This window comes from Cyprinodon tularosa, unplaced genomic scaffold (assembly GCF_016077235.1).
Source record: "Cyprinodon tularosa strain WSP-4 unplaced genomic scaffold, ASM1607723v1 ctg298, whole genome shotgun sequence".
NCBI lineage: Eukaryota > Metazoa > Chordata > Actinopteri > Cyprinodontiformes > Cyprinodontidae > Cyprinodon > Cyprinodon tularosa.
Genome location: NW_024039005.1, coordinates 411,197 through 433,356, shown reverse-complemented (window position 1 = coordinate 433,356; position 22,160 = coordinate 411,197). Strand labels below are relative to the sequence as shown.

The 22,160-nt window shown below is 48.4% G+C and overlaps 1 protein-coding gene across 1 annotated transcript; it reads left to right on the top strand.

Moving 5' to 3' along the window:
- The first annotated feature begins 588 nt into the window (after window positions 1-588).
- pidd1 (p53-induced death domain protein 1) lies at window positions 589-22,024 on the top strand. Its single transcript, XM_038291270.1, has 15 exons — window positions 589-1,399; window positions 1,831-2,244; window positions 6,921-7,073; window positions 9,095-9,146; window positions 9,232-9,433; window positions 11,270-11,419; window positions 11,495-11,668; window positions 11,739-11,886; window positions 11,970-12,105; window positions 12,199-12,349; window positions 14,421-14,544; window positions 14,634-14,749; window positions 16,413-16,520; window positions 18,202-18,398; window positions 21,697-22,024. Exons 1-15 carry the CDS (start codon window positions 991-993, stop codon window positions 21,923-21,925), a joined length of 2,763 nt encoding a protein of 920 aa, XP_038147198.1. The 5' UTR covers window positions 589-990; the 3' UTR covers window positions 21,926-22,024.
- Window positions 22,025-22,160: the final 136 nt, after the last annotated feature.

Below are 22,160 nucleotides of genomic sequence, written 5' to 3'. Positions count from 1 at the left end.
AGCTGTGCACAATACAAGCAAACACTTCTAAGTGAAAAATAATAGTGAACAAAAAAGAGTGATGTGATATTAGAGGGTTGTACGTTTGGAAGCATGTAGCTGTGTAGAAAAATAAATCTTGATAAAAACAGTTTCTTTGATCCCAAATAATCTTCTGTTTTCGGCTTAAAGTTAAATGATCATAAAATGTAAAAGTGTAATTAACTCTAAAACTTGTGCATCCAGTCAGATTTATTACAACTTTTGTTTAAAAAAGGTTCTGTTTTTATTTTTCTAAAAGGGAGACCACATAGAATGCATACATTTGTTTGCGCGAAAGTACTGAGGAAAAAAAATAAAAAATAAACAGCGCCATCTTGTGGCTAAATGAGAGCTTGCATCATCCAGACACGCTGGCGAATCAGTCCCGCTTTGAGTTGAAACTTTGGCGGCGTTACTCATTGTGCGCTTGTTTTATATATAGAAATAAACAGGGTACGGAAAGAGGGGCGGGGTCTTCAGTACCGCTGGCTCTTAATGCCTGCGATAAGCCCCGCTCTTACCGACAGAAGAGCTGACACATATCAAGCGCACCACAGTGACGCAGGTGCTGGGCTTCAAAAACCTTGTTAGAGCAGGAAGTTGTAGCGTCGCTCAGGTCCGTAACAAACATTTCTAGTTTTTATCATGTAAATCTAAGTTAATTAAGCTAAAGCACATTAAATTTAAACATAACCATAATCATTATTATATTATTTAGCGGAAGGTTTGGCTCACGCGAACCTACTAACAATGGCGGCGACAACAACGGTCAGCTTTTCTCCAGGAACATTTTATTGATCAGGAGTTTTATCCGTTTATCGCAGCGATATATTTTTCTGTCATCGGTCATGAACGATTAATAAATAATAAAACCTCTGGGACGCATTGCTGCGGCCGATCAGATGTCATTTCTGCTTCATTTATTTATGTTTTTATGGAGAGAAAGACTGATGAGGAAATCCTTCCCCGATGGCATCACCTGCTGCTCACCTGAAAAGCGCGTCAGAAGGTGGAGGTGTTGACGTCACAGCTGCTGTCCATGCCTGTATGGAGCCGGTAGATGGAGCGAGGAAAGCAGAGGCTGAAGCAGAGATGGAGCCCCCCTCCTCCTCCTCCACCACCGCCTCCTCCTCCTGCCTGTCTCTGACCCCCCCCCTGCCTCCCTCTGTGGAGCTCTCAGCTGTTCTGACAGACACCAGGCTGACCCTGGATGTGTACCTGGGAGGAGCGGCTGCCTTGCCCCTGCTATGGGGGTCTGTGGTGGAGCAGCTGAGGGGCCTCCAGTACCTGAGGTTGGGCTCTGAGGAGCAGGCTGGGCTCCTGGCTGCAGTGGAGCTCCTTCCCCAGCTGACAGAGCTTTGCTCCCTGGCCATCCGCGGTAACACTTCACCACATTACACTGATTTATCACATCATTTTAGTCAGGTAGATTCTACTAAAACCAAGACTTGCAGATCTGATGAATTGTGATTTGGTTGTTATATTATAATCAAATCTCACTCTGATCTTTTATGACTTTTTGATTCCTTCTTGTTTAAATGACATTAGGCCAGATACAAATGAAGGTAAATAGGATGAAATGCTGGTGAAGATTCTCAGCCATCCAGGTCATAGTCGTTACAAAAAAGTTAAAAACAATCCACTGGACTTTGTTTCCAAGTCTGAAGACGTTTCTCTTCCATCCAGGAAGATTTTTCTAATCAAAATATCAGAAATGGCTTTTTTAGAAGGATAGCTAGAATGTTATGAACTATTATGATTCCAGTCAGTGTCGCTAAGCGGCTGCCATGTTTCCCTTCTTTCTTAAAGGTCACCGCTTTCCTGACTCACAAGGCGACCCCCTGCCAGGCCTCCTCACCACGTTGCCAGATTCACTGTCATCTCTGTCTCACCTGAAACACCTGGATCTCTCCTTCAACCAGCTTACCTGTGTGCCACCATGCCTGCTCCGACTGCCGGCGCTTTCCGAGCTGCTTCTATGCCACAACCGCATCTCTGCTCTGCCTGACGATTTTGGCCAGTTATTGTCTCTAACCTACCTGTCCCTGAAGGGGAATCGGTTGCAGTCTGTCCCCCCCTGCGTGGGCCAGTTGAAAGTGCTACGTACGCTCGACATATCGGATAACATCCTCCATCACCTGCCTGATGAAATTGGTTCCTTGGGGGAGCTCGTTGAGTTGGAAATATCTCATAACAAGCTGCAGCAGCTGCCAGAGAGCATGGGTAAGGGGCTGGGTAAGGAGACGGGTAAGGGGCCGGGTAAGGAGCCAGGTAAGGGGACGGGTAAGGAGACGGGTAAGGGGCCGGGCAAGGAGCCAGGTAAGGGGACGGGTAAGGAGCCGGGTAAGGAGCCGGGTAAGGAGCTGGGTAAGGAGACGGGTAAGGGGCTGGGTAAGGAGACGGGTAAGGAGCCAGGTAAGGGGACGGGTAAGGAGACGGGTAAGGGGCCGGGTAAGGAGCCAGGTAAGGGGACGGGTAAGGAGCCGGGTAAGGAGCCGGGTAAGGAGCCGGGTAAGGAGCTGGGTAAGGAGACGGGTAAGGGGACGGGTAAGGAGACGGGTAAGGAGACGGGTAAGGGGATGGTTAAGGAGACGGGTAAGGGGCCGGGTAAGGAGCCAGGTAAGGGGACGGGTAAGGAGACGGGTAAGGGGCCGGGTAAGGGGACGGGTAAGGAGCCGGGTAAGGAGACGGGTAAGGGGACGGGTAAGGAGACGGGTAAGGGGATGGTTAAGGAGACGGGTAAGGGGACGGGTAAGGAGCCGGGTAAGGAGACGGGTAAGGGGACGGGTAAGGAGACGGGTAAGGGGACGGGTAAGGAGACGGGTAAGGGGATGGGTAAGTGGCCGGGTAAGGAGACGGGTAAGGGGACGGGTAAGGAGACGGGTAAGGGGACGGGTAAGGGGCTGGGTAAGGAGCCGGGTAAGGAGCCGGGTAAGGGGACGGGTAAGGGGCCGGGTAAGGGGACGGGTAAGGGGCCGGGTAAGGAGACGGGTAAGGGGCCGGGTAAGGAGCCGGGTAAGGAGCCGGGTAAGGAGACGGGTAAGGGGACGGGTAAGGAGACGGGTAAGGGGACGGGTAAGGAGACGGGTAAGGGGACGGGTAAGGAGCCGGGTAAGGAGACGGGTAAGGGGACGGGTAAGGAGACGGGTAAGGGGACGGGTAAGGAGACGGGTAAGGAGACGGGTAAGGGGATGGGTAAGTGGCCGGGTAAGGAGACGGGTAAGGGGACGGGTAAGGAGACGGGTAAGGGGATGGGTAAGTGGCCGGGTAAGGAGACGGGTAAGGAGACGGGTAAGGGGACGGGTAAGGAGACGGGTAAGGGGACGGGTAAGGAGACGGGTAAGGGGACGGGTAAGGAGCTGGGTAAGGGGCTGGGTAAGGAGCCGGGTAAGGAGCCGGGTAAGGGGACGGGTAAGGGGCCGGGTAAGGAGACGGGTAAGGGGACGGGTAAGGAGCCGGGTAAGGAGCCGGGTAAGGGGATGGGTAAGTGGCCGGGTAAGGAGACGGGTAAGGAGACGGGTAAGGGGACGGGTAAGGAGACGGGTAAGGGGACGGGTAAGGAGACGGGTAAGGGGACGGGTAAGGAGACGGGTAAGGGGACGGGTAAGGAGCTGGGTAAGGAGCCGGGTAAGGAGCCGGTTAAGGAGCCGGGTAAGGGGACGGGTAAGGAGCCGGGTAAGGGGACGGGTAAGGAGACGGGTAAGGAGACGGGTAAGGGGACGGGTAAGGGACCGGGTAAGGGGATGGGTAAGTGGCCGGGTAAGGAGACGGGTAAGGAGACGGGTAAAGGGGCGGGTAAGGAGACGGGTAAGGGGACGGGTAAGGAGCCGGGTAAGGGGACGGGTAAGGGGACGGGTAAGGAGACGGGTAAGGGGACGGGTAAGGAGACGGGTAAGGGGACGGGTAAGGAGCTGGGTAAGGAGCCGGGTAAGGAGCCGGGTAAGGGGACGGGTAAGGGGACGGGTAAGGAGACGGGTAAGGGGCCGGGTAAGGAGACGGGTAAGGGGACGGGTAAGGGAGCCGGGTAAGGAGCCGGGTAAGGGACCGGGTAAGGGGATGGGTAAGTGGCCGGGTAAGGAGACGGGTAAGGAGCCGGGGACCGGGTAAGGGGATGGGTAAGGAGCCGGGTAAGGGACCGGGTAAGGGGCCGGGTAAAGGGGCGGGTAAGGAGACGGGTAAGGAGCCGGGTAAGGGGCCGGGTAAGGGGACGGGTAAGTGGCCGGGTAAGGAGCCGGGTAAGGGACCGGGTAAGGGACCGGGTAAGGAGCTGGGTAAGGAGACGGGTAAGGGGACGGGTAAGGAGACGGGTAAGGAGACGGGTAAGGAGACGGGTAAGGAGACGGGTAAAGGGGCGGGTAAGGAGACGGGTAAGGGGACGGGTAAGGAGCCGGGTAAGGAGCCGGGTAAGGGGATGGGTAAGTGGCCGGGTAAGGAGACGGGTAAGGAGACGGGTAAGGGGACGGGTAAGGAGACGGGTAAGGGGACGGGTAAGGAGACGGGTAAGGGGACGGGTAAGGAGCTGGGTAAGGAGCCGGGTAAGGAGCCGGGTAAGGGGACGGGTAAGGAGACGGGTAAGGAGACGGGTAAGGGGACGGGTAAGGAGCCGGGTAAGGAGCCGGGTAAGGGGATGGGTAAGTGGCCGGGTAAGGAGACGGGTAAGGAGCCGGGGACCGGGTAAGGGGATGGGTAAGGAGCCGGGTAAGGGACCGGGTAAGGGGCCGGGTAAAGGGGCGGGTAAGGAGACGGGTAAGGAGCCGGGTAAGGGGCCGGGTAAGGGGACGGGTAAGTGGCCGGGTAAGGAGCCGGGTAAGGGACCGGGTAAGGGGATGGGTAAGGAGCCGGGTAAGGGGACGGGTAAGGGACCGGGTAAGTGGCCGGTTAAGGAGACGGGTAAGGGGACGGGTAAGGAGACGGGTAAGGGGACGGGTAAGGAGACGGGTAAGGGGACGGGTAAGGAGCTGGGTAAGGAGCCGGGTAAGGAGCCGGGTAAGGAGCCGGGTAAGGGGACGGGTAAGGAGACGGGTAAGGAGACGGGTAAGGGGACGGGTAAGGAGCCGGGTAAGGAGCCGGGTAAGGGGATGGGTAAGTGGCCGGGTAAGGAGACGGGTAAGGAGCCGGGGACCGGGTAAGGGGATGGGTAAGGAGCCGGGTAAGGGACCGGGTAAGGGGCCGGGTAAAGGGGCGGGTAAGGAGACGGGTAAGGAGCCGGGTAAGGGGCCGGGTAAGGGGACGGGTAAGTGGCCGGGTAAGGAGCCGGGTAAGGGACCGGGTAAGGGGATGGGTAAGGAGCCGGGTAAGGGGACGGGTAAGGGACCGGGTAAGTGGCCGGTTAAGGAGCCGGGTAAGGGGATGGGTAAGGAGCCGGGTAAGGGACCGAGTAAGTGGCCGGGTAAGGGGACGGGTAAGGAGCCGGGTAAGGGACCGGGTAAGGGGATGGGTAAGTGGCCGGGTAAGGAGCCGGGTAAGGAGATGGGTAAAGGGGCGGGTAAGGAGACGGGTAAGGGGACGGGTAAGGAGCCGGGTAAGGAGCCGGGTAAGGGGACGGGTAAGGGACCGGGTAAGGAGACGGGTAAGGGGCCGGGTAAGGAGACGGGTAAGGGGCCGGGTAAGGGACCGGGTAAGGGGCCGGGTAAGGGACCGGGTAAGGGGATGGGTAAAGGGATGGGTAAGGAGCCGGGTAAGGGGACGGGTAAGGAGACGGGTAAGGGACCGGGTAAGTCGCCGAATAAGGAGCCGGGTAAGGGGACGGGTAAGGGACCGGGTAAGGAGATGGGTAAGGGACCGGGTAAGGGGATGGGTAATGGACCGGGTAAGGGACCGGGTAAGGAGATGGGTAAGGGACCGGGTAAGGGGCCGGGTAAGGAGCCGGGTAAGGGGACAGGTAAGGAGACGGGTAAGGGACCGGGTAAAGGGATGGGTAAGGAGACGGGTAAGGGACCGGGTAAGGGACCGGGTAAAGGGATGGGTAAGGAGACGGGTAAGGGGACGGGTAAGGAGACGGGTAAGGGATCAGGTAAGTGGCCGAATAAGGAGCCGGGTAAGGGGCCGGGTAAGGGGATGGGTAAGGAGCCGGGTAAGGGACCGGGTAAGGAGACGGGTAAGGAGACGGGTAAGGGGCCGGGTAAGGAGACGGGTAAGGAGACGGGTAAGGGGCCGGGTAAGGAGCCGGGTAAGGGGCCGGGTAAGGAGCCGGGTAAGGGGCCGGGTAAGGGGATGGGTAAGGAGCCGGGTAAGGGGACGGGTAAGGAGACGGGTAAGGGACCGGGTAAGTCGCCGAATAAGGAGCCGGGTAAGGGGATGGGTAAGGGACCGGGTAAGGAGATGGGTAAGGGACCGGGTAAGGGGATGGGTAATGGACCGGGTAAGGGACCGGGTAAGGAGATGGGTAAGGGACCGGGTAAGGAGCCGGGTAAGGAGACGGGTAAGGGACCGGGTAAAGGGATGGGTAAGGAGCCGGGTAAGGGGACGGGTAAGGAGACGGGTAAGGGACCGGGTAAAGGGATGGGTAAGGAGACGGGTAAGGGGACGGGTAAGGGACCAGGTAAGTGGCCGAATAAGGAGCTGGGTAAGGGGCCGGGTAAGGGGATGGGTAAGGAGCCGGGTAAGGGACCGGGTAAGGAGAAGGGTAAGGGACCGGGTAAGGAGCCGGGTAAGGAGACGGGTAAGGGACCGGGTAAGGGGATGGGTAAGGGACTGGGTAAGGAGACGGGTAAGGGACAGGGTAAGGAGCTGGGTAAGGAGCCGGGTAAGGAGATGGGTAAGGGACCGGGTAAGGAGATGGGTAAGGGACCGGTTAAGGGACCGGGTAAGGAGCTGGGTAAAGGTGACGGCAGATTCTCTTTACCGGCAGATACTTTGCTGGCGAGTTTTAAACAGCTTTATCTCCTTTTCTTGCACAGGCTTTCTTGTTGCCCTCAGGGAACTGGTTATCTACAGCAATGAGCTCCGGGTGATCCCAGACTGTCTGAACAGACTCCCTCTGCTTAAAATGGACGTTCGGGATAATCCTTTAGGCAAACCTCCGACCCCGCCTCCTTTGCCTCCAACACAGGGTAAGCAGTGATTACAGGAAAAGTTCAGTTAGCAGGAATAATCAATGGATCATTATTTATACCTGAAACTAGCAATAATTAATTAACTCATTTGGAGTTAAAGGTACACTATGCAACCGGTGTTGATTTTCCAGCGAGGCTCCCCCTAGAGGGCGAAAGTAAAAGTGCACTGTCGTAAATATGCTCAGCTGTTCTCCTGGTTTCTCCGTCAAGCCAGGCGCGGTGGTTTTGAGCCTAGCAGACAGGCGAACGCAACGAATGACTAATGCTACGTTCACACCGGACGCAGCTGGCGCGACAGAAGCAGCGAGTTTACATGCAAAGTCAATGGTTGACGCGCGTCAAGGCGCAGCAAAAGGTCCCGCGGCGCGTTTTGGAGCACCAGGCGCAGCACGTCTGAGCAGCTGAAGCAGGGAGAGAGACACAGCGCTGATGATCAGAGGCTATGATCACTCCTCTTAAACAGTTTATTGACGCCTAAATTAACTTAAAATGCAGAAATCTGCCGGCAGAATATGCAGTTTGGATTATTTAGATGAAAAACACCTACCAGCCGCCGCGGTGAACCGCGAGGAGGCGACCTGGCCAGAGGCTGCTGATGAAGGGGTTCCTTCTGTCGGCGCCCCGCTGCTATGTGGGGGTCTGAGCGGCTCCGACAGAAAAAATATTGAAGGCAGGATAATAATCTGAATGAACTGACGGCACTGATTACGTTTTCAGGTGGATTTTCTCATTTAAACACATATTAAAACTACTTTATTCCAAATGATCACAGCAAATATAGCTGCAAGGCAGAGAAAGGATAGTGAAGCTCCGCCCAACGCGCGTCAGACACACTTTTGCACCGCGGAGCCAGAGCAGCAAAGCTGCTTCAGCCACGCGTCAGAACTAACTGGTACAAGCAGTAAAAATGAAGCAGCAGACGCGATTTTGCTGCCTTTGCTGCGTGAACGTAGCATAACTGCACAAGGATCGCCACTGTGCTAGCAACGAGCATGCTTTTAACTGGGGGGTGTAGCAGTTCTCGCCGTAAAGCAAGACTGACTCTCACGAGACTTCTGAGCCCTCGGGGTGCGGGTCGGTGCTCCTGCAGTTGCAAGTGAAGTATTTCCCCCACAGACCACCAGGGCGGCCGAGAATACCTTTGTTCAACCTGAAATGACTCATTTAATCATCCAAAACGTTATGGAACACATTAATTAACTGAAAAATGTTGCATAGTGTGCCTTTAATCAGTATAACACTAAAATAATAATTTTCGTTGCTATCACAGAGTCTGGTAGCGGCCATCTTTGCCCAAATATAGTAGCCCCTCCCTCCTGCCATCTTCCAGCAGTGACGTCACGGTGCGGTAAGCCTAGCGCCATTCTCCCCGCTTTCCAAGCTAAATCAATGGGAACTACTAGACACATCTGCAATCAACAACAATTATTGAAGATTTCCAGAGGACTTCACCATTGAAATTCACCAGAGCTATAGTGAAACTGACAATGCCCACGTGCATGGCAGCTGGATGCTGGAATACATCGGGTAAAAGTGAAAAAAAGAGTTATTCCACCTTTCTGATTCCTGATCCTCCACGGACGGGTTGGTCGTTGGATCGCCAACTTGAAGAGGGAGGATTTGCCATCGAACTTCTGGCCAGAGAAAAAACCCGTAATATGTAGCCAACATTTGGAAGAAGAATGTTTTCAAGATGACTTGGATAATAGCGCGTTGTGACAAACACCAGATACAGCACTGGGACTTGATCAACAGCCGATACCGCACCGTGACAATGTCACTAACCAGTAGGTGGCAGTAGTGTTCTTTGACAAACATGGATGCCTCCAGTAAAGCACATTCACATGGAAATGACTCTGAATTAAAAACACTGATCATTTATTGAACAGGATGGAATCATTTCAGATTTAAAGAACTTTCAGAAGTTTGGATTCTGAAAATGAGCGACTTTTCCTTTAAAATAGCTGTTTTTATTGCATAATTTGATGGTTTTTGTCATCATTATTGTGTTCTATCAGATCTTACAGGCACAGAAGTTCCAAAGTTACACCTGCGATTCAACCAGCACAGGTACAGCTCTGCAGTGACAGCATCTAGTTTCTAGACCAACACCTGCAGCCTCTCAGCAAACCTGTCCTTCTTCTTTGCTCTTTAGTTTCTTTGTCTCCTCTGCTGGGTGTCATGTGTTTCTGCCGGGGGGGGCAGAGCTGGTGTTCCCCCCCAGATGCCTGACGGCGACCACCAAACTGAGGTGGGCTGAGAAAAGGCCCGACAGGAAGTGGGTGTGGCTGGAGGAGCATGACGTCCTGCTTAGTCGTCCGCTGGAACTTCGTCCTCATGGAATCAGGTTCCTAAAGGTAGGAAATGATTGAGGAGAGTTTATGACATTTATGCAGATCAGGACAGAACTTTACAAAAATATTCAGTAAAGGGAAATTTGAAAGTGAGGCTTTTAGATAAAATCAGACGAAGCAACTTTCTGAAGTTTCCCGGTTAGTTAAAGATGTTAAAATGTTTTTGTTTGTTTTTATGCACTGCACATTGGAAACATTTATTTTTGTTAAATAAAGTGGATTTTATTAAGCCCCAAACTTCCCAATTTATGTCAGTTTGTTCTTCTAATCAACAGTTTGTTAAAAGTCTCTTTATTCAGTGTTAAGGTTTGAGAGCCTGTGGATTTAATCAGCCCTAATCAGAATATAATACAGTCTAAAGAACATGTTAGTGAATATTCATATGCTAAACTAATGTAATTAGCACTTAATAGGGGAGAAACTAAGAAAAATAATCCTAAAGCTGTTTTTTTTCACATGTTTTGAAGCATTACCTGTTAGTTTGCAAAGGGGCCCCTCAACAGGAGCTAATTCTGTTTGAGGGGCCACAGCATGGAAAAGTCTGGGACCGCGTCCCCTAGCTAATATGGGGTTTAAAACATTTCCAAAGCAAATATTTAATTAATTTCTGTTCTTTTCTCTTGAATTCCAAAAAAGTAGAAAAAAATCAATCCTCTGGACTTTGTTTCCAGGTTTGAAGACGTTTCTCTTCCATCCAGGAAGATTTTTCAATTCAAAATGTCAGAAATAGCGTTTAGTTCCAGGTTTTATCCAGCAGCCCAACAAAGCCTGGTTTTAGTTTAGAAAACATGCAAATAGAAACGGATGAACGGGTCCCCCCCTTTGGAATGGGGGTCGTTTGGCTTCTTTGTTAGCCTGCAATGCCCCATACCTGTCTATGTCTCTGAAAGGGGGGGCGTTAGAGGGATTTGTATTCAGCCAGTTCAACAATTCTTTCTCTCTGGACTCGTCCGTCCGTTTCTATTTGCATGTTTCCCAAACAAAAACAAGGTCTTGATTCTTCTTTTTATTGGAGGTTTGGACTTCCGGCTTGTGCCACTATCTCTGTTGATGTTTTCTGTTTTCTTTATCCATTTCTAAAGTCATTGAATAGTTTCCCTAAAAAATGCGGAGTTATTAATCCAACTTAATAATAATAATACATTTGATTTATACTGCACTTTTCATTAAAAAGACCTCCAAGTACTACAAAAAAGAAAAGCATTAAAAAAGAAATACATAAAAATAAAAAAATATATATAATAATGACAATAATAATAATAATAAAAAAATAAATAAAGGCTGTTTTAAAAAGAGAGAGGAAAAACATGTAAAGGGGACCAAAAGTTTTGCTAAAAAGAAATGTTTTAAGGCCTTTTTTAAACACTGGGTGGATTGAGGAGCCCTCACCTCAGGGCGTCGGGGGGGGCATGTCCATGGATGCATTGATCTGTAAAGAGGGAAACCTTGTAATCAGTCCAGGTGGAGATGGGAAGCCAGTGTAGAATGGAGAACGGCGGTAATGTCTCATCATCCCGTCTCTCATCAGGATCTCAGCTGCAGAGTTCTGGATGCACTGAAGCCTCTGCAGACTCTCTTAGGGATCCCAATGAGGAGAAGCAGCAATAGTCCAGTCTGGAGGATTGCCTCTTTTCTTAATGCCACTGTAACAGAAATACACTCTTTTCTAAGCTTATATAAATGATGATTTCATGGGAAGGTGATGAAAGGTGCTGTACTTTTTAAAAGGTTGCTTGTTTAAAGAAAAAGTGAAAACATAGGCTTAAAAGTCTTTCAAGCTCAACATTTTTCACTTTGCTGGGAGTTTAGGAATGTTGATTTCATCTGATTGATCTGCAGCCTGTGGAGGTCTGTGTGCCGTATCACCGGAGAAGCCGGGGGGAGGTGGTGCTGCGGACGTTTGACGGTCAGTCGTGGAGCACTCTGACGTCTCACCTTCGGAGAGGAAGTGAGGAGAACTGCTGTCATCCTGGGGGACGCCCTGCCAGGGTAAAGATAGTCTTATTTGAACAGAGATCATGTGTGTTCCTGGGGGGGGTGAATATCTGTGATTTGTGCTTGCAGCTGGCGTGCTCCTCAGTGAGCCACTTCTCCTGGTTTATAGCGGTGTCCAGACCTGTACGGGATACCTGCTCCGTTACCCCATCAGGAGCTCTTCTGGTGTCCAGCTTAGACTCTGGAATAAAGCTTGACTTCCCTCCTGACTCCACTGCTCAGACTCGTGTTATAACTCTACAGGTAAACCCTGCCACAGCAGTGGAAGGACGGGGCGGACTCTATTATCCCTGATGCTTCTCTCTTTCTGCAGGTGCTGCAGGTTTTTGAGTCAGAGCTGCAGGCTCTGTGTGGTGATCCTCAGGCCACGGTCAGTCCCCTCCTCTGTCTCTCCCAGAATCCCTCGCTGCATTTCCTGCAGCCAGTTAAAGTCCAGATCCCTCTGCCACCAGGAGTCACAGGTACAGGCAGCCGAACTGGTTTCTCACACACATGCATGAGCAGAATATTTTAGCATGCATTAACGTCTGCAGTGCGTCTACAGGGCATACGGCTGATCTGTCCCGATTACATCTGCTTCACGGAGATCCGTCTGCCCAAACCTGGACTGACATCACGTCACAGGTGTCTCTCTATGTCACCCATCTATACGCCGTTTTCTACATCACGCATTTCTCTTGGTAAGGCTCCATGCTGGTTGATGAATTTACAATCACCCTGCTGTGGATTCCAGGCTGTGGTTCTGTGACGGTGCGTTATCTGCGTTAAAACAGGTACTGGCTGTGGTACACCACGCAGCGCTGCGTTAGCGGGGTGGTCAGAAAGGTCTATCAACGTCTGAAACAGTTCAAAGTCCAGTTCCTGGTCCTCCAGCGGAAGACCGATCCCGCTCAGGTTCTGCTGCAGTGCCTCCCTGCTAACAAGGTCTGTCGTCTCCTGTCCTCTTTCAACTAGGCCAGTTTTATCCAGGGGGCGCTATAAAGTCAATATAGACATAGATCAATAACCATTCAAAGTTATCACACCCGTATATTTATATGAATGCCAACAACAAAAAAACATTGTGTTTATTTAAGAGCAGCTATGCAAATGAACAAACATCTAGAAAAAGTTGACTATATTCTATTTTTTTCCATGTGAATCCCAGATTGTTCATTCTTCTTTGCCTTTTCTATAAAGTGCTTTAAATCATTCCTAGCTGTCTTTATCCCTGCTGGATCAGATCCTGACCTTTGGAAAAGGAGGCAGGGAAAGCAGGATAAAGCCTTAGCCTCGCTGCATGCAGTTAGCCTCGCTGCTTGCAGTTAGCCTCGCTGCTTGCAGTTAGCCTCGCTGCATGCAGTTAGCCTCGCTGCTTGCAGTTAGCCTCGCTGCTTGCAGTTAGCCTCGCTGCACGCAGTTAGCCTCGCTGCACGCAGTTAGCCTCGCCGCTTGCAGTTAGCCTCGCCGCATGCAGTTAGCCTCGCCGCACGCAGTTAGCCTCGCTGCACGCAGTTAGCCTCGCTGCACGCAGTTAGCCTCGCTGCACGCAGTTAGCCTCGCTGCATGTAGTTAGCCTTGCTGCACACAGTTAGCCTCGCCGCTTGCAGTTAGCCTCGCTGCATGCAGTTAGCCTCGCTGCACGCAGTTAGTCTCGCTGCAGGCAGTTAGCCTCGCTGCACGCAGTTAGCCTCGCTGCACGCAGTTAGCCTCGCCGCTTGCAGTTAGCCTCGCCGCATGCAGTTAGCCTCGCCGCACGCAGTTAGCCTCGCTGCACGCAGTTAGCCTCGCTGCACGCAATTAGCCTCGCTGCATGTAGTTAGCCTTGCTGCACGCAGTTAGCCTCGCCGCTTGCAGTTAGCCTCGCTGCATGCAGTTAGCCTCGCTGCACGCAGTTAGCCTCGCTGCAGGCAGTTAGCCTCGCTGCACGCAGTTAGCCTTGCTGCACGCAGTTAGCCTCGCCGCTTGCAGTTAGCCTCGCTGCATGCAGTTAGCCTCGCTGCACGCAGTTAGCCTCGCTGCAGGCAGTTAGCCTCGCCGCTTGCAGTCAGCCTCGCTGCACGCAGTTAGCCTCGCTGCACGCAGTTAGCCTCGCTGCTTGCAGTTAGCCTCGCTGCACGCAGTTAGCCTCGCTGCACGCAGTTAGCCTCTCTGCACGCAGTTAGCCTCGCTGCACGCAGTTAGCCTCTCTGCACCCAGTTAGCCTCGCCGCTTGCAGTCAGCCTCGCTGCACGCAGTTAGCCTCTCTGCACGCAGTTAGCCTCGCCGCTTGCAGTTAGCCTCGCTGCAGGCAGTTAGCCTCGCCGCTTGCAGTCAGCCTCGCTGCACGCAGTTAGCCTCGCCACTTGCAGTCAGCCTCGCTGCTTGCAGTTAGCCTCGCTGCACGCAGTTAGCCTCGCTGCTTGCAGTTAGCCTCGCTGCACGCAGTTAGCCTCTCTGCACGCAGTTAGCCTCGCTGCATGCAGTTAGCCTCGCTTCATTTAGTTACCCTAGCCTTAGAGCTAAACCAGCTCCTGGAAAAGGACGGTTCTTGCACCATTTTTCTTCCTTTCTTTCTCTCTCTCTCTGTCAATCACCCTCATAGCCTCTGCGCTGTGCTGGAAGGTGTTGGTCACCTCAGGTCGTAGCTTTGGTGCGTCCAGAACTCTCTTATCCTTCTTTAATGCAGAGGAGCTCCTGCGCATCGACAACTTCTAACGACAGTCAATGGGTAAAGATTTTTGCACCGTAGGGCGGAAATACGTCACCAGTCCGATGAAAAATGGAAAGAAGCTTTACTCGTCATTAATGATTAAATATTTATCTTTCACATCTAAAAATATATATTAATATGTTTTGCAATATTTTAATTATTTAAAGTTAAATCATAAAAAAAAATATATGGTTTTAATGTCTTAATCAGCGTCATTGGGTGGATGGGGCGGCACCCTAGCGCCCTCTATTGGCCAGCCGCCACTGCCTTTATCACAGCAGTAAGTGAAACCTCAGGCTTTAATATTTAACGGTTTCTGTGCAGGTAGAGGGCCGAGTTCAGTCTCTGTCTGAGCAATATGACGGACCGCAGCCTTCAGACCTGTGTGACCTGCTGGAAGGAGAGCAGTTCTTCGCCGGCTTTGAGAGGGGCTTGGACATCGTCACAGGTTGGAGTCCATCTTTAATCTGAGTCATGCGCTGTTCTCTAACAGTTGTTCCGTTCGTCGTTCAGTGTTGAATCGTTCTCTTTCCTCAGACAGACCGGACTGCATTGAGGGTCGACTGTGTTTTGTGTTTTACTCCAGTCTGAAAAATGTGAAGGAGGTGTATGTCTGCCCTGCTCGGGGACAGAAAGGACTGGTCAGGGGACAGGTACGATGTTCATAGCAGCGAATAAAATAGAATACAATAGAAAATCCCTTTATTGTCCAAAAATGGATACATTCTGGTGTTTACAGCAGCAAAAAAAGATTATAGAAAAAAATTGACACACAAATGTGGACTTTAGAAAAATGTATAAGAAAAGATCCGCTGATTGCTGCGGTCCTCTCAACATCAGAACTTTTTTAAAATTACGCATTAAATCAGTAAATGTTCCATATAGTGACGCTTAAAGTATAATATTCTCGCCTCAAATGATTTTAAAACGTGCTTTTATTGAACAACAGAAAGAGAACTTTTAACTTAATGCTCTGAGCTCTGTGAGCGCTGACGCGGAAGCTGCTCTGATGCATGCTGGGTAAAGAGGGAGGGGCCAGAACAACTTCCGTGGACTTTGTTCTCCATCTTCTTGTTCTAGTGAATAGGAACAGTACTGGGGCTGAGTCTGATGACGTTTCACGAGGACGCACAAGTACCCAGATTGAGAAACAGCTTTAGAATTGAAAGAGCTTCCTGGATGGGAAGAGAAACGTCTTCAAACTTGGAAACCAAGTCCAGTGGATTGTCGTGAGGAGGGGGAGGGGTCTTCTTTGGGCATGTGTTCTGTGCTTTAAGGCGTGGGATAAATCTGTTCAGTGTGGTCAGCAGAGATGTTGCTGTTGCCGCTCTGTGGTGCAGGCTGGTAGCCTGCGATGGCCTGAATGCCCCGCCATCGGCTCTGTGCCTCTCTGCTTTCCTTGGAATGGGTAGTGACCTTCTGTCTCTACTCCTGTTTGATGCAACGGGAAAGGTTGCTTGCTGTTTTCAAGTCCTGTTCATCCCCTGCAGTCGCATCATCAGTACATTTCATGATGAATGAGGTCACGTTTACAAGCCATCCATCCATTTCCAGAGGGAATCAAACCCGGAGCCTCCTTGCAGCAAGGCAGCAGTGCTGCCCTCTGCTCCACTGAGCAGCCCACGTTTAGCAGCCAATGAAATGTCTTCAGCTGCAGTGTCAATGTTCTGAGCAAACTTCATGCCGTTTATTTCCTCTAAATCACTCTTTCTGTCGGAGAAACAACTGATGGTTTCCGGGGAAGAAGGTTTGTGATAAAGGTTCATTTTAAGGTACTAGAACTGAATGAAAATCGCAAGATGCTATTTCCTCCTCCTTGGCAGATTACAGGTGTTATCAGTGGGGCACCCACTGGGAGCGCCACCCCTGCTGCACATAATAAATCTGATAACTCTGTTAAACATGCTTCAGTGACCGGAGCTACATGTGGTTCTTATTAGTAGTTCTGCCATTAGATCCCTATGAAACAGATACAAGCAGCTGCTCTAAAAGCAGAGAACGGAGGAATAAACGGCTCGTCTAACTGTACGCCTCTGACGACTGAAGGTGGATCTTTGCAGCTTTGAAAAAACTGAACTATGGGGTGTTTTTTGGAGATGTTCTTGGAACCTGGAAAGAGGCATAAATCATGGGTCATCTGGCTTTCTGTCCACTGAAAGCAAGTTAGATCATTTGTTTGGTTAAACTGCTTTTACTAAACCTTCTTCCTTTTTTTATTCATATATAAAAACATCTCTTTATTCAGAGCTCAGTGGAACCAAAGTGAAATATGAACAAACTGTCGATTAGTCCTGACTCTTCTTCTTAATTTTCCAGGTGTCGTTTTACAGAGGAGACATTCCCAGCAGTCTGCCAGAGGAAGTAGCCAAAAAGAGGAAAGGACTTGACCACCAGTGGCTCGCAACTTTACCTTTAAGACTTCCTGTCAGTTAAAATCCCAAATATAATTTCTTGCCACCTTCTGAATGTTAAGGTTAAATATAGCCGGAGTTGTTTTGTCTTTTAAAGTCTTAGGGAAGTCATATTTAAATATCAAATCATTCTGGCTTAAACATGTATAGAAATGTTCTCTTTATCAGACCATATTGTCCCAAAAGTTAGAACATTTCTATTTAAAAAAAAAAAAATCCTGTCTTAAAATCTGTGTTGTTTTTTTTCCCGTTATCTTCTGCAGGCCAGTTAGTTCTACGTCAGCCTGAACACCTAAGGCCCCGTCCACACGAAGTCAAAACGAACACGAAACGCTGATATTTTCCAGAACATTTGTCCTAAAGACGGAGACGTAAAATAAATGTGATCGTTCTCACGAATGCATGAAAACGCTGCAAAATGTATGCCAGGCCTGTAAGTGGCGCTGTGGTGCCAAAGCAAAAATAGGCGAAAACAGGCGACGAAATGTTGGGCATGCGCACTAATATTTATACATGGTTGCCCTGCGGGTCCATTTTCGTGGTTCAGTCAAATTCAGGTGCTGAACTATGTGGCCGATATTGCTCTGTTCTTCCTGGAGATATTCCAGAAGAAGAAGATTCTGTTGTAAGCCCGACAGCAGGGTGAGTAGCATTAGCAGCAACGGCGCCATTGTTGTTGTTATGTGTCGCGCATGCGTGTTTAGAGGCGACGCTATGACGCATGCGTGTAAGAAAAAAAATGCGGTTAGAGCTTAAAGATGGAAACGCGAAAACGGCGTTTCAAAATCTTCCCACTCTGAAGGCTTAATAAAAAAAAGATTGTTTACAGACCCCCGAAACGCCGGCTTCGTATGGATGAGAGGCTGGTTTGGTGAAAAATTAGTGAATCTAGGCCAGGTGGACGGGGCCTAAATTTGGCCAATAATATTTCAACGGTCATCTGTCAATCAAATGTTTTCGGTCATAGCATCTTGATTCATGTGTCGCAGCTAATATACGCAACGGTTGAAACCAGAATCCTTTCCTTTCCCATTGAGTTGCGTCCCAGTGTTCACGGGGATGGACGTCTGTGTCTTCGGCAGGCGTAGAGCTACCAGAACTGGCAGCGTTGCGAGGCAAGGGCTCAAACATGTACGGCTGGAAGCCTTCTACACCAAACCAAGCTTCTGCCGCCCTGGCGTCCTCTTCCACAACATCTTTGTCCCCGCTTTCCTCCTCTAAATAAAAAATGGATGACGGAGGAGACTCATCCACGACCTCCGACACTAAACTCTCCTCCTCTTGCATGTTTCCTCTGTCCATAGCGTTCCTTGACAGCGTCGTTTCTAAGTCACCAATTCAGTGCTACTTGGTCCCAATGGAATTTCCCATTGGACCTGCTAGCACTAAGTTGCTAACTGGTTAGCAAGATGCTTCCCACAAACCGGCCACAACCAAGCTTGCTTGCGAACCTTCCGCCACAACAATCCCGCCCCCTTGATAATGGACCAATCACATTCACTTTATTCACTCATGTAAAGTCGGGCACCACTCGGGAGAATTCGGAAATGTAACGAGGGAACGGCCGCTTCCTTACGACTTTAAGTTTTTTCAATAAAATTAAAGCCTTTATGAGGTTTAACTCTTCTCCAGTTATTAGGCTGCTTTCTTGAAAAACATCATCAGAGCCTAAAATTTGTTAATTTCTCTTTCAGGCTCTACGCTTGGAGAACAGCTTAAACATGGAGGAACAGCAGTATCCTCCTCTGAACCTGGGCGACCCAGAGAGCGGTTACCTGACCGAAGCCAACCTGCTGTCCATCTCTCTGCAGATCGGACAGGACTGGCGTGTGATTGGCATTAACCTCGGGATGAGCTATGAAGAGTTGGACCGCATACAATACAAACACAGGTGGGAAGGAAAACATCGTTTGTTTATGGAAATCTGTTGCTTTTAGAGGATTTAAAAAGTTAATCACGCTGTGGTGCATGGCCGCAGGAAGTGGCGGTGCTGCAGCACCCCCTAGTGACGAGAAAGAGAAAATGTATTAAAAATACTTTGCACAATTTAGAAATTTCTCATGAATATTTTGGGTAATGATTTTTACTTTTTTATTTTACTCTTACATGTATTGTGATTTTGATTTAATTATTTTAAGACCCCATCGACAGAAGTTCACATAATTTACGTTGTCATGGCAACACCAAGCAAGCTAGTGGAGGAATCCCGCCGGCAGCAGAACACTAGTAAATCTACGAGGAGGTAATATGGCACAGAAACGCATTTCTGATTGGTCCGCTCATTAGAGACTTTATCTCCACGACCTCAGAGCGCACCTGAACATTTGGACACCTGTAACCATGGCAACCTGCCTGTAGCTCACAGTAAGAGCATGGTGCCGCCGCACTTTATCTATTCATGCAGTTTAACGTAACCAAAGTATTTTACAGTGTTACTGTGATCCTGTGTTCAATAACATAAAATAAAAATAGTATAATAAATAGTATAATAATATAATTATTTCCTTGTGGTTTCAATGAAATGATTTTGGAGCTAATAGAGTCCCGTGTGACATAAACACAGTGATTGAGGTTCCTGCCAGCTGACCTAATCTTTTAATTGCATTTTAAATGTTTCTTTTTACTGACATGTAAATGTTTACAGCATTGGAAAACCTAATAATTTTAGTTTGACCTCCTCCACACCACATTAAAACAAAACAAAAATCGATTTTCATCATTTTTTGAAAAAGCTCCAGGGAGCGGGGACGCTAAAGAGCCGCGGGTTGCTGACCTCTGACCTATGTCATCAAATCAATACAGTTCAGTCTGTCCAATCAGCTGCCTGTAATGTCTTTAAATGTCCAGCAGGTGTCAGTATCTGTGAGACGGAATCAATGCAGTTTGGAAATGTGTCTAAACCATTGATCTCTATTTATTCACTGGATTGCTAATAGCCTGAAAAGTGAAGCCACTGTCTACCATGTTGGTACTCCCCACCCCCATGGAGACGTGCAGTAAAAATGCCTCCCTGTGCAGCATTAGGCTGCAAAAACCAGCAGTTTTCTGGCTGTAGGAAGAAGTTTCACGGGTGATTTCACAGCATCAATCTGTTCTTATATCAGATTCTTGTTGTAACTAAGAGCAAGAAGCAAAATGTGAACTTGATTTCTGTTATTTTACCAATTGATGTGATTCTGCTGGTGTAGAAATTGAAGCTCTGTGGAGTTATTCAATTGGTTCATTAATTTAGTTCTACTGTAAATCTGTCAGATTTAAAGGCTGATTCACAGACAGTATAAAAGTATACGGCATCATTCAGGCACAATTTGCAAATAGAGAAATACTATAGCATTAACAGACACGTATTTGTAATTCAGTCTTTATGTAAAATCTTAATGTTATATATAATTACCACAACAACTATCCCTAAAATTTTGAATTAGAAAAGCTTCCTGGATGGGACGTCTTCAAACTTGGAAACAAAGTCCAGTGGATTGTTTTCATTTTTTTTTTAATTGCCATGTTAGTATTTTATTTATCAGCCACAGGATTGTTTTGAGTTGATCCTTAAATAACGAGAAAAAAATACAATCATTTTAATCAACATATGCATATTAAGATATGCATTCACCTTACAGTGTTCAATTCATTGCATTATTCACACACCTTGAACTTTATGCTTATGTTCAACCTTGATATAAAAAGATTCTGATAGGAAACCAAAATCTTTTGAGTTGCAATGAGACAAAAAAAAACAGAGTATTAATACTTTTAGACACCAGATTTTTAAAATAATAATGAGAACGAAAATTCCAAATCTTGCCTGGATTTACTTTGCTTGTAAAGGTGACTGCATCATGTCATCAGTGTGCAAACATGGTGAAGAAAAGCCCTCTGCGGGATCAAGATGGACGTGGTTGGTATGCGTCTGTAGGAGAAGCAGCAGTAGGATTGTTTTAATCTGCGCTGTCAGCCATCATTCAGCCATCTGGGACGCTGCAAGAGATTAAACTCTGTTTGCTCATCTCAGCCTCCGCCCAAAAAACCCACTCATGCTGCATCCGTAGGTGGAAAAAAATGCATTATGAAAAGTCAGAGAGTCATGTGTTCTTAGCAGGAATATCTGAACATATTTATAGAAAAATAGAAACATCTCTGCATTTTACAATTAAATGTTGAATAAACAAACTTTTCCTTGAAATGTCCACATTGCTGCGCCTTACAGCTTGCATAGTAGAGCTCCAAAAAAGCAGCTGATTGCATCGACTTATTGACTCTTCAGCAATCCCTCACACTAAGCATGCTTGTAGCGACAGTGGAGAGGAAAAACTCCCTTTGAACAGGAAGAAACCTCCAGCAGAACCAGGCTCAGTGTGAGCGGCCATCTGCTGAGGCCCACTGGGGTTCAAGGAGACAGAAGCAGACATAGAAAAAGAAGCATAGATACAAAAGGCAACTGTCAACCAGCTCCACAGGCGGCCCCGTCCAGGAAACACTGCAGCAGGAAGACTCCCAGCAGCTGGAAGATTCTAGAACCACCACTGTTCCCAGCAACCTCAACCAGTTCTTCCATTCATGCTGATTCTGCTCAGTTTCTACCTTAGTCAGTTAAATAACCTGCTGCTGTCATTCTGCACATCTCTGATGTTGCTGCTATTTTCAAATATCCATTACTGTAAAAATGTCCATAGCTGCATATTGGTTATTTATTCCCCAGTTTTATATTGTTAAAGCACTTTACAGTATTTTATTGTTTATCTTTTAACTCTTCACTATTATGTTATTCTTATACATTTTTCTAAGGTCCATATTTGTGTGACTATTTTTTCTAATGTTTTTGTTGCTGTAAACACCAGAATTTCCCCATTGTGGGATAAAAAGGGAATTTCTATTCTCTTCTATTCTATTTTATTCTCTTTTATTTTATTCTTTGCTCTTCTCTTATCTTCTTTTTTTTCTATTCTATTTAATTTTATTCTGTTCTCTTCTTTTATTGTATTTTATTCTCTTTAGTTTTATTCTCTTCTATTCTGTTCTATTTTATTGTATTCTAGTATATTCTATTCTTGTATATTCTATTTTTTTCTAGTATATTCAAGTGTATTCTATTATTTTCTATTCTATTCTTAATGACAGTCTTTTCCTGCCATCCTTCTGCAGCTGGCAGCTTTATGAGACAGCGTCTGTTGTTTTGTGTTCTTCACCAGAGATAACCTGGGTGCCTTGGTGCTGGACCTGCTGTTTCACTGGGCCCGGGGACAGAGGAACGCGGGCCCCGGGTCGGTGTCCAGGCTTGTGGCCGCCATGATTGAAAGTGGGAGGAAGGATCTGGCGGATGAGATCGAGGACATTGTCAGTCTGGGAAGGAGGAAATATTCGGAGTCTCTGAGGAGAGTTGGTTTAGAGGCAGAGAGACTTCAGGAAGCCCAGCTTTAGACCAACCTGCTGGTTAAAACTGAGCCCATCTTCCTCAGCTCTCTGACCAACTGTCATAATGCTATAAAATTAAACATCTTGTGTTTTTATTTATTCTTTACTGCTGGATGTTCAATCTCAACCCCAATATTGCAGCTCTGGCCATTTTTATTTTTATCCCCAAGGTCATCATGCAGTGATGAATCGTCATGATGACGTAGTCTCCCATCCCCCAGCCCCTGACAGCTTCACAGCG

What these genes read in the sequence shown, in the direction of transcription:
- pidd1 (XM_038291270.1), top strand. Translation starts at nt 991, where the DNA reads ATGGCATCACCTGCTGCTCACCTGAAAAGCGCGTCAGAAGGTGGAGGT. An exon ending in TTGCTCCCTGGCCATCCGCG is followed by an intron (nt 1,400 to 1,830) that starts GTAACACTTCAC and finishes TCTTTCTTAAAG; the next exon opens with GTCACCGCTTTCCTGACTCA. An exon ending in AGTGCCTCCCTGCTAACAAG is followed by an intron (nt 12,350 to 14,420) that starts GTCTGTCGTCTC and finishes GTTTCTGTGCAG; the next exon opens with GTAGAGGGCCGAGTTCAGTC.